Here is a 12,297-nt window from a genome sequence, read left to right as displayed (position 1 = left end):
GCGATATGACACTTAATTATATACAATTTTATTTATTAAACCCATTGTGCCCCCAAATTAGTTCTGAAGAGAATAATGTAAGGCTAGCATCCTTTAGCAATTATATACTGCTCGTATTATTATTACTAATAATTATAATTAGTAGTACTACTGAGTAGTATTACTAATGATTAGTAAATAGTAGTACTACTACTAATTATTAGTAGTACTAGTAGTAGTAGTAGTAGTAGTAGTAGCATTTATCTGCTGGCCAAAAATAGCAAAGGAGTATAAATTTTCCAACTTTTAAACAGTTGAAGCATTAATGGCATTTCCACAGCTACTCAAATTTCACAGCAATTATTTCATACCAACAAAAAGTTAAACTGACAGCAGGTCCTACTTTCTGATTAATTCAATAAATAGCTATCTCATCACATGTGGGGATGCAGAGTATCAGCAGTTTTATTCCCAGACAATCAGTTGACAGTGACATGACAGCAAAAGTAAGATAGACAATCCAGGTGAAGGTCCTAATACACAAACTGGGAGAGCAACAAAAGCTGCACACACACTTCTAAGATGTGGCAGGACTTGTTCTACAGTATCAGCTTTATTTCATTATCCTTAGTTCTGCTTAACACGTTTTTCACCATCGTTGCAAGACAGGAAGCAGTGTGGCAGCATCTGTTTCTCCTTGAAAAGACAAAAACCCTTAGAATAAATCATTTACTGCATAGGCATTTTTTCTAACACCACTAGGATGGCACTTACAATTGTTTCAATTGTTTAATTGTTACAACAAAATAAAGATGTTCTATTCTTTTGTGTTCTAAAAAGATCTTCACAGCTCACTGTAAAGAGATCTAGAATAACAAAGCATGGCAGCTGACCAAATCTCCATAACAACCAGTCAATGCTATTTGCATGTTGCCTGGTTAATTGGAGCAAGATGCAAGTAAAAGAGCCTGCAAGTTTAAATGTGGAGTCGGCTAAATGCTATGCGGACTTTATAACTTTAACAGTGTGCTATGTTGAGATAGGATGAAGTTTTTTGCAACAATACACTCCAAGTGAGTCTAGTGTAAAATAAATTATGAATTTGTGAAAATGTAAAAAAATGTAAACAATACTTAAGAATATAAATATACCTATGTTTGTGTAAAAGAAATGATCAGTTGTTTTTTTTCTACATTTTTAAGGTTGAATTTTGATTTTATTTACATCGATGTCTTCATAGTTTAGTGATATAAAAAGCAAAATAAATTTATTTAAATTCCAAAATATAGCGTTAAGAGTGTTAAGAGTTCCAACAAATCTAAAGCTAGGATATTTTCCCTCTGTTTACAACAGATGTACAGTGAAGGAAAAACATTAACCTCAGTGAAATTGATTAAATAAACATCTAAACCAATGAAACGGAAGTCTATTGTCATAACTTTTACTAAGTGACAAAATATTTGCAATCTTCTTTAGCAAATCCCCCACAACTGAGTAGATTTGAAAAGAAAAAATGGACAGCGTTTTGTTTACTTCTTCTGGACAAAACAGGAACTTCAGTCTTTTCTTTTAACACTTAAACTGATGTATTCAATGTTTTTTATATCTCTATGTACAAAACAAAACAAATTAAAATCCCATATTTCATGTAAAAAAAAAGAATCTATACACACATTTGTGATAATTAATCATAACCAGCAATCTATCATTATCAAGCATCAAGAAAACAGCAGCTGCAGAGAAAGTGAGAATTAGCATTTCTAAAAAATGCTACATCTTACAATTATTTTTAACACGTCTTCAAGTGACACCTTTATCTGCAGGAATGGAGTTGTAACTTAGTAACTGGTGTCAGTGGCAAAGTCCTCCAAAGCGCCACATGCTCTCAAGGCTGATCGTGCTGACAGCTCACTTTCTTCTAGCTATGTTATTTTATCTGCCGACATGAAACCCCAGATCTTTGTCATATGAGTCTAAACAAACATGACAATAATTCATCCAGCTACCCTGTAAGCTGTTCAGAGTGCAGGGAATGGCTACATTTAAGATGTTACATTGAAATAAAGATTCAACTTTATTGGAAAAATGTTCTATGGTCTAATATGCAACTAATATTTAAAATAAGAGAGTCAAAAATCATTTGTTGTTAGAATTTAATTCACTTTAATTATATAATGCAAATTCGCTTGCATTGTGTTGATGACTTTATTGCAATCCCTCACACCAAGAATGAATTTAGATTAATTTTGAAATTAAAGATTTTTTGCTTTTTTATGTATAAAAAAAAATGCAATACCTTTCAAAATTATTTACGCTCCTCATCATGATACTCCTTTGTTATGTGAAATAAATTAATGTTTCATTCCAGAAGCAAATCTCACAAAGAAACAGGCCCACAGCATCACAGACTTTCTACTTTCTCAGCAGTGCAGTGGGTTGCTTTTCCACATTTTCATCATTTGATTTATACCAGACTCACCTGGAGTTGCTGAAAAAATCAGACACATCTATTTTCAAGTTGAGCTCCCAGTGGAGTTTATCAACCTCCACACCTTCATATTTGATTCCTTTAGAACGTCACTCTCTATCTAATAAAAGTCAGGGATTTTGGTTATGGATATTAGTTTTGGTGTGCCTTCCCGTATGGTTACTCCTAACAAAACTTAATGGACTGACTTAAAAATAATAATAATTAAGATTCTTGGTTTTACTTTTGCTTCAGTTCAAAGGAAAACATTTAATCAGAACTTGGTGAATGATGCCTCTAAATTGAAGTAGTAAAAACAATAACCTTCATTTCAAGTTTAGCTTTACTTGCCATATTTGTGTACTCAAATAACAAATTTAACTTTAGTTTCACTCTCACAGCATTTAGACACACATTTGGACGTGTATACCTCTACTGGTTCTTACAGCTGTTTATCCTGATCTATATTTGCCACCGTAGGGAACTACATGTATCAGAGAGGTGGAGGAGGAAAGGTTCAAACAACAGGTTGTCAGCTCAGGAGCTCTTTAATTAAGCGTCATCCAGGGTGGGCATGCCTCATGATTGATTCAAGACCCTGGGATGACTGTCCCACTCCGGGGCCATTGTATTCACCGCCTCTGTTGGACCGCGGCGGTGCCACACAACCCTGTGTCACATGAGAGGCCCGGTAGAGTCACGGTGGCCCACCATGCTATTCTTAGATGAAGGAATGTACACAGTGGCCTCATGGCACTCTCCACAGCGCCCAGCTGAAAAACTCTGTGTCATTTCTCTGTGTCATGGTCTCTTCCCGACACCTCTCTGGATTAAATTTTAACTTCTTTTTTTTCTCTTCTTTTCAATTCATATCAAGCTGATGATATTCTGTGGATGTTACTGACTCTCTAAGGACAGGAGGTAAGAATCTATGGCATCATGAATTTAGCGGGACTGAATAATAAGAGGCTTAGCTAACAGATATTACTTTAAAAATTCTTCAGCTTTAGATTCAGTGTGTTTTTGAATCTAACACACTTTAAGCTTTATTCCCTGATTAGCTCAAAAAGCATCAACTGTGTCCTGCATTTTTTATTATTAGCAATTGGTCTTAATTTTATGGAGCTAACCAGATATTAAATATTATTCACTTCTGCCTTAGTAAGTGAAGCAATTTTAAAGTTTTGTTAAACCACATTCATGTACTTAAATAATCAGCATAATAATCTGCGTCATAATCTGTCAAAATACTGTCTGAAGGATTAACTTTTTTCTCCCTGCTGGAGGATCTTCATCACAAACATAGACGGAATGAAGAGCGGCATATTTTTTGGACTAAGATTCTTTATATTATCACTGATTATAATTACAATTCAATCAATGATTACAAAATAAACAATAATGATAACTAATAATTAATAAATACACCAACATATTTCTAATAATTTAAATAAGTAAAAAGGAACACAAGCAACAACAATAAAACACATATGCCAACATTCACTCTACAGAATGCTTTTACATCCAACAATGAGAGTTTTATGGATTAAAGTGTGAACTTTTAAAATTATTACCTCAGCTGATTAAAGGTTTAACCTTTATGAGAAGTTCACTGGTCTCTCATGGACTCCAAGACCAGTAAATGCATCATAAAGGTTAAACCTGTAGAGTCTAGAGTACATGAAAAAAAAATACTTTTATAGCCAGGAATGTTAAGTTTTCTGACTTCAGAGTTTTTTGGGGGGGGCAAGGGGGGACGATAGCTTTGAAGGAGAAAGTGTCTGTTGGTCCAATAGCTTCCTGCACCAGAACACTAGGAACAGAACATGATAAGAGAGATGCTACTTTATGGTTCAGAACTGATCAGAACCTGATCAGATCACTTTGATTCTTTCTCTTAACTTGCATGATCTGGAAATCTTGGCAGCTGTAGGCCTGTAGACTTCTGGTACAAAGTCTACATGTCGTGGTGAACAACATCAAGATGCATAATCTAGAATAGCTCATGCAACATCTCTTGTCTGAATGATGCAGCCCCTCACCCAAATCGTGGTGAACGTCTTCTCACCATGAAGTCGTTCCCCACGATCTTCTCAGTTAATCTCAAAAGGGTATTTAGGTTGGGTAGGACTATACAGCCAATAATAAATATATATATATTTTCATGGCGTTTTTCTACCACATTCTTTAAACTTGGAAAGAGATCTAGAATGTGGACAAACTATTTTTCAGTCAGAAAATTATTCATGTTTTGAAGACTCAGGACACCATCAGCATGTAATTACATAGTGTTGTGGTTAAATCTAAGAGTCCATCAAAGATAGTTTGAAATTACTTGGGAAGATGTAGTCCTTATGATTAAAAGATCATATCTGGTGTGTTTAAATAAATTCAATTCAGCTCAAATCCTTTCAGTTCAGACGTATTGTATTATTTTCTATCCTATTCAGATTATTTATACAGTGTTAATTTAAAACAACTGTTATCTAAAGACCTTTTCCCAATTTAGAAAAGGAACTTAACATTTATTAAAATGAATCCAATCACCTAGACAATTCAATTACATACATTCCAGTTCAGTCATGGAATGCAGCCAATTTTAGCTTTCACCAATTTCTAAAAAGGTGACAATGTAAGGAGAGTATTTATGAATAAAAGATATTAGACGCTGTGTTTTGAACTAATAACTTCCATTTTCCAACATGAAAGTATTAAAAGTTGAAAGGTATTTCTTTTAGGGAAACAAAGTAAAGTAGAGAAGGGAAGCAACTGAAATATTTCAGTATGTCTGTAAATCTTGATTCAAATGAAGTTTAATTTCTGACTCTGCACCAGTGGACCAAGGTAAATATCCTTGCTGTGAAATCTCATTCTCAGAAGCTGTCATCTAATAATATGCAATAATGATTAGGCGTCTAAATGTGTCAGGCAGTCAGGACACCATCAATTTTTCTTTTTTCTTTTTTTTTTACCAAGAACTTGTTGCTAATTGTTCAGAGAATTTTATCCTGGATCACCACAGAGACCACCATTGCGGAGGATCAGATTCTGGCGCTGGAGATGAGAAATATTGTAGAAAAAAAAAAAACATAACATGTTGAAAATAGCAGCAGAGTTTAGAGAGGGTGAAATGGGTCCCGAGGGAGAGATTCAGAATGACAGAGAGGCAAACACAGATGGTCTGTTGACACAGGCTGTTTAATGTTAGCAGTGATAGGCAGCCTGATGACAGATGTGGCCTAATGGTGGACGGGTGTATAAGGATGGGCTTTAAAATAGAAAATTAGAAAGTCAGTGATTCATAGTAAGGACAGCTGCTATGAGTGAGTCATGAATGATCAGCTTTCCAATAAACCAAATCAACAAACATACTGTTTGCAGACTTAAGCCCATAAGATACATATATTTGATCAGGAGGGATAGCCAAGCAATTGTGAAATTAAAACAGAATAGCGAAACAAAAGCACTTTTCAAAAAAAAAACAACAATCAGATGTTATCTGATCGGATTTTTATTGGTCCTGTTGTCTTATTCTGTGTGTAAACTGACTTCAGTTATCAAAGTCAAAGATAAAAACACAATATACCTTGGTGATGTGAGAATGTGTGATGACTTATTCAGATAATGTTGCTTCAGATTCAGACAGCTTATTTTGAAAAGTGGTATTTTTTACACGGGGGTGTGAAAATCAGAATGCAATTTAAAAAATGGTAACAAACTTAAAAGCATAAATCAAGTACATGTATTACATTTGTTGTATTGGCATGTATTGTATTGTATCTTCAATTGAAAAATTTTGTGCCTCTATTCCTTTTTCGCCAGCATCATGATGGCTGGCAGACGAGCGGGCATTTTCTCTTTCAAAGACTCAGAACTTCCCTGCCACTTGCTCATCCAGCTCAACATCCTGCGGCAGGAGCGCATCCTGACCGATGTGCTGCTCTGCACTGAGCACCAGGAGATCCCCTGCCACAGGAATGTCCTGGTCTCCAGCAGCCCGTACTTCCATGCCATGTTCTGCAACAACTTTCTGGAGAGCAGCCAAGCCCGTGTGAACTTGAAGGGAATCTCTTCAAGTGTGCTCACTGGAATTGTAGACTATGTTTACACGGGCTGCGTCACTATCACCATGGAGAATGTGCTCCCCCTTATGCAGGCAGCGTCCATGCTTCACTATGGGGGTCTCTTTGAGGCCTGCTCCACGTTCCTGCAGGAGCAGTTGAGTCCTGAGAACTGTCTGAGCATGATCCGGTTGTCTGAGATCCTCCACTGCGAGAGTCTGAAGGAGAAGGCAAAGGAGATGGCCGTGAGGTGTTTCTCTGATGTTGCTGCCACTGAGGACTTCTGTGAGCTGTCTCTTCCAGAGCTCATGTGCTACTTGGAGGATGACCGCCTTTGTGCTGAGGAGGAGCAGGTGTTTGAGACTCTCCTGGCATGGATCCACCACGACCCGTTTTCACGAAGCGGTGCCATTCACGATCTCTTCAAGAAGGTTCGTCTCCGCTACATCCATCCAACATACCTCTTCCAGTTCATCGCCAACGACCCACTGGTGCAGTCATCCACACTCTGCACTGAGATTATTGACTCTGTACGCCGTCTTATGCTCACAGCCAGCACCAAGTGTAGCCGTGAGCTGAAACCCCTCTGGACCACACCAAGACGTTACACCTGCAGAGAAACGCTGGTGGTAGTTGGAGGACGCAAAAACAACGAGCAGACTTCTCGAGAGGCACTTCTGTACGATGAAAGGACCCATCGTTGGCAGTGGTTGGCCAAGCTGCCACTGCGCCTTTACAAAGCTGCATATGTGTGCATCCACAGCATCCTTTATGTGCTGGGAGGCCTCAGTCTCTGCATGGCTTCTAGGGATAGCTCAGTCAGCTCCACCGTTTACACACTTTCCCTCAAAACAAACCAGTGGAGGACAGCAGAGCCCATGTTGGAGCCTCGATACGCCCACCAAAGTGTGTCTTATCTGCACTTCATCTTTGTGCTGGGAGGTATAGGGGTGGACAAGCGAATCTCTCAGTCAATGGAGAGGTATAACAGCATGTTTAACCAATGGGAGGCCATGGCGCCGATGCCTACCGCTGTGCTTCATCCAGCAGTTGCAGCCAGTGATCAGAGAATCTACGTGTTTGGAGGGGAGGACGCCATGCAGAACCCGGTCCGGCTTATTCAAGTAAGGCACAACTCTCTGAGAAGTGTTTTCTGAAGACTCTGAATTACATTAATTGCTAACATTTTTATTGTGAAACAGGTGTATCACATCTCTCGCAACTTGTGGTCCAGATTGGAGACAAGGACCGTGAAAAATGTTTGTGCGCCAGCTGCAGTCATAGAGGAGAAGATCTATATCATAGGAGGTAAACGCTGATAGATGAAAAGCATCTACTTGGATTTAAAAATTAACCTCAAATTTTAATGTCTTTCATTGGGATCTTATGTGACAGACCGACACAAAGTGAACATGAATTCACCATGATCTTAACAATATCCTTACAAAAATATATTATCATTGGATAACAAAACTTGTCTTCTGCATCCAGTGCAGTTTTTCGATTTTTCCAATTCATGATAAGAATCAACTTGAGGTTTCCTCTATATTAGGAAGAACTAGACACTTACACCCAAGGCTGAAAATTCTGCTTTGAGACCATTGCAATGTAAATATTTTAAAATACACATAATACATTTTTCTTTAGAGGAAACAAAGTAATACGTATATCGGTTACTACAGTGGCAATAACAAATACAATCTGCACCTATGGGTTTTCATTTTTCGATAGAATTTGCTGCTTCTCAAAAGTTGCTGGGTTAGAATAATCCAATTTACTCCAAGTAAATCTTGTTATTTTGCTAACAAGATTCCCAGATATTCATGGACAGATCAAGCCCAGGTTAGTTTTTAACAGGACAAAACTGAGTTATGGGTTTCAACCAGAAGGAAGGTTAAAGACACTAACAACAAATTCCCAAATGTTGAACTTTAGATCTAATTTATGATGAGTTGCTTAGCAACTGAAAGTCTCATATTATCTCGAGTCAATAGCCTTCTTCTAAAGTTATTGTCATTGTCTTTATCCTGTGACGTTAACATTATTATTGGCCATAGTTGTGTCCTACTATTTCTTCTTTCTGTTGAATACAGTTTAAAATGTCACATAGTAAAGATTAAAATGTCATTCTATGAAGAATAATGAGGCTCCTTTGTAGTGTCTTCTTTAACTCAACAGCAATTTTTGACCCAGTTTCTGTCCTAAAGAGATTAAATAACCCATCAGATTTTTGTGTGTGAGAATAAATAATGTAACTAACTAGAGAAAAAGAAAGTTTCAAGAAAGTTTGGTTATGCACAAAAAATCTTCTTTTTCAGGATATACCAGGAGAATGATTGCCTATGACACCAAAGCCAACAAATTTTTCAAGTGTGCAAATCTGAAGGAGCGAAGAATGCACCACAGCGCCACAGTGATCAACAACAAGCTCTACGTCACAGGCGGACGCATCCTCAATGGCCACGATGTCATCGAGGACTCGGATTGCTTTGAGTGCTACGACCCAAAAACGGATGTTTGGACCTCAAAAGGTTCTCTACCGTACAAGCTCTTTGACCATGGGTCTCTGCCGCTGGTCTGTGTTTCCAACCGACCCAACCCACCATGAGCAAAACCTCTCCTTTGGTTCAATATATTTTGGCCTCTACACTAACAGTGACCAACCATTTCACACTGAGAGCATTGCTTAATGGAGCCCATGCAAGTTAGCGCCCTGTTTAGCACCGCTGACGGTGATCTGAAACACAAAACCTGTGTGGAGGTGGTATTGCCGACACACCTGTGATGGAACTGAAGAGTTAATGAGAAATCGACAAGCTTAAAGAAAATTATATTTTTTAGAAACAATGGACTTGGAAAAAATGATTTGCACTCACATTTGATGATCAGCGTTAACGTTTTATTGTCCCTGACCTTAATACAAAGGAAACTTCCCCTATGTGGCAGCTGTATTTTACATCGTTTTCCTGCCAGACCAGGAGAGATATGTTTATAAATTTGGGTTCTACTGAGTTCTGTTAACGATCTAGCAGTGGCACTATTTGCACTTTGTATAGTAAATAATACATTCCTCTTTAACTCACTTCTTATTGGATTGCGCTTGTCAAAGACAAGAGCTGTCAAAGGGCATGAAAAACCTACAGAGATGAAGAAGAACCAGTCTTTTGTAATGTTTGATAAGTCAATGCAAAGAATGACAGATTTTGTCAAATAAAATAAAATGAGCCAATATTTAACAATTCAAAAATGGGCTTACATTTTCTCTGAAAAACCGAACAAAGCTTTTTACATGCACAGTCTTTTCATCTATGAATGTTGATGTGAAAACATGTGACGAAGGTGCCTTCAAAGAGCCCCTGGGTGATGCAATGACCTGCTTTCTGCAGATAAGAGAGGACGAGATGTCAGGGAGATATCCAGTGTTTGCAACATCGTTCTAAAACCCTCTTTGCTTTCATGAAGTTTGCAGTTCATTCGCAGAAGGATTTGTGCCTTTTTTCATTAAAATAAAATATATCAATTTGATTACCACTTAGTAGCAGTGGCCATTTTCCATATCTGTTTATGTTCATGTTCTCATGTTGATTTGCTTTACTCACAAGAGTAGCATAGATTATTCCCACAGGAATTTGATTCCTGTGGATGAAATGGTTTAACCAACTGGTCATAAATCATTACATGGTTTATGACCAATTGATCTTTTCGTTGCAAGCTTCTTTGTAGATAATTATTATTTCACAGAAAAATATGTCTTGGTTACCAGTAGCCACCATACTAACTCTAATTGAAGCATCTGTGCAGTTACCATGTTTACATGCAAAACTATGTGCTAACTAAGGAAGACACAAATTTCTCAGCAAATGATTAATTCAAATGATCATGCTTCAAAATTAATTTTTGGTATCAGTTGAACTAAAATATATATTATTTTTTATTTTTAGATTCTCCATTTTGCTGTTACAGAGGAAGACAGGAATAAATAACAGAGCAACTAAATCTTTATTTGTGAATGCTAACACTGAAGCTCAGTTCTCTGCTACAGTAAGTTAGAAAAGCATATGTCAAGAACTCAGATGTATTACATACTGCACAGATAGTGTTTATAGGAAAACATTACATCAATGCCTTTGCCCACCTGGAAAACTTCCTATGTTCCTGGCTGGCTTAGCCATAATCTCCCTGATATCTCTGAAGACTGTTCAGGCAGACACATAAACTTTTCCATGACTATCAAGTGACACGTTTGCACTGCATACCTCATTAAAAACCAGCGCAACATCCGCCAGCCAACACGTAGCAGTATTTTGATCTTCAGATGTTAGGGAAATGTAGTGAATACACAACTTTATGATATAATGTGGCTGACATGTGACCTCTTGACCTGATGGCTGGCATTCTTTTCATACCAAGCGTTTGGTATGAGGAGCTCCTCATATCCAGTTACCATCCTGACAAACTCTCTGTTTGTATGATGGACATATACGCAGCACTGAGGATGAAGTGCAGAAGATATTTAGTTTCAGTTTTGCATTTTAATCCATGATCATGAATGTCGGACCACTAAAAGCAGAAAAAAAAAAATTATTCGTTGTCACAATAACAAACACTGATTCTGAGTGAAATGACCCCCGAAATGTTTGCTCACTCCAAATGCCTCCCAAAAGTCTCCTTTCTGTGTCTCTACAGGCACATCCAAAGCAATTGTTAAACTTGATTAAGTAAACTATTCAGAATGACACACACAATGACCTAAAACATCAGAACAGAGACATGACGGTCCGTCAGATGTCTTGTGCCTGACTCAGTCACCCAGAGCAGCGCTTAGGATGAGCACCACTGAGCTGCTGCTAAATACACAACCCGTTTAGGCCGTTAATGACCACTTGGCAGCCCACTGCCTTTCAATAGATACCAGCGTGTGAGGGTCACCCTTCACAGAGGCTGTGGCCAGCCAGGTTATTTTCAGTGTCTGTTACTAGACCCTATCGAGGCAGTTTCATACTATGTGAGAAGGACCAGGCAGAATATATAATTATAAATGTAAATTGGATAATTGGATTTTTCCTGTAGTTAACATGTAACCTTGTACACCTTAATACATTTTATTTTATATTTAAAATTCCTGAAGATGGTACTGATAGCAATTATTATAATGAAATTGTTGGGTTATAAAAATAATCAAATTATGCAGGGAAAGGTTCAGAAGTTATTTTCTTATTGCTCAGTTTTTATATGATGTTGTAATGCATGATTTAAGAAGCTTTACCTCAAAGCATTGTGAATATTCCTGATTATGTTTACAAAAGATTTTTTATTAGTTGTTCTGATTTTCACCTGAAGATCTGCCATAGGATGTGAAGAAGTCAACCTTTTGGTAACAGTTTCATGTTCTTTCTCTCTCTCATTTTATCTGCAAACAAATTATAAAACAATTCATAATTTTCTTTCTATTAAAGTGATCCATATCTTTGTGTTGGTCATTCACATAAAATTCCAATAAAATGCATTAAATATATGGTTATATTGTGATAAGATGTGTAAACAGTTGGATAGATGGTGTTTGTATTCAATAGGTTTAGGTTAGCATGACTTGCTTTATTGTTTTATCTTGAAACAAATTTTTACCTGCCTGCAATGTCGATCTACTACCACTAGATGTCCCCAAACACCCTTCAAAGATGTGAGCCAACAGGTCAGGTTTTCAATGTGCCTCTATCGCCCTCTACTGTCTACACAGACATATTGACTGCGCTGGCAAAGGGTGACACAATCCAAAAAAACATGATTATT

At 37.4% G+C, this 12,297-nt stretch overlaps 1 protein-coding gene across 1 annotated transcript; it reads left to right on the top strand.

Moving 5' to 3' along the window:
* Positions 1-3,144: 3,144 nt before the first annotated feature.
* Positions 3,145-9,754, top strand: klhl38a (kelch-like family member 38a). The gene is made up of 4 exons (XM_032580075.1): positions 3,145-3,367; positions 6,269-7,631; positions 7,710-7,815; positions 8,826-9,754. Exons 2-4 carry the CDS (start codon positions 6,273-6,275, stop codon positions 9,113-9,115), a joined length of 1,755 nt encoding a protein of 584 aa, XP_032435966.1. The 5' UTR covers positions 3,145-3,367; positions 6,269-6,272; the 3' UTR covers positions 9,116-9,754.
* Positions 9,755-12,297: the final 2,543 nt, after the last annotated feature.

This window comes from Xiphophorus hellerii, chromosome 13 (assembly GCF_003331165.1).
Source record: "Xiphophorus hellerii strain 12219 chromosome 13, Xiphophorus_hellerii-4.1, whole genome shotgun sequence".
NCBI classification, from domain to species: domain Eukaryota; kingdom Metazoa; phylum Chordata; class Actinopteri; order Cyprinodontiformes; family Poeciliidae; genus Xiphophorus; species Xiphophorus hellerii.
The sequence above is the reverse complement of the archived record's forward strand: the minus strand, read 5'-3'. Positions and strand labels throughout refer to the sequence as shown.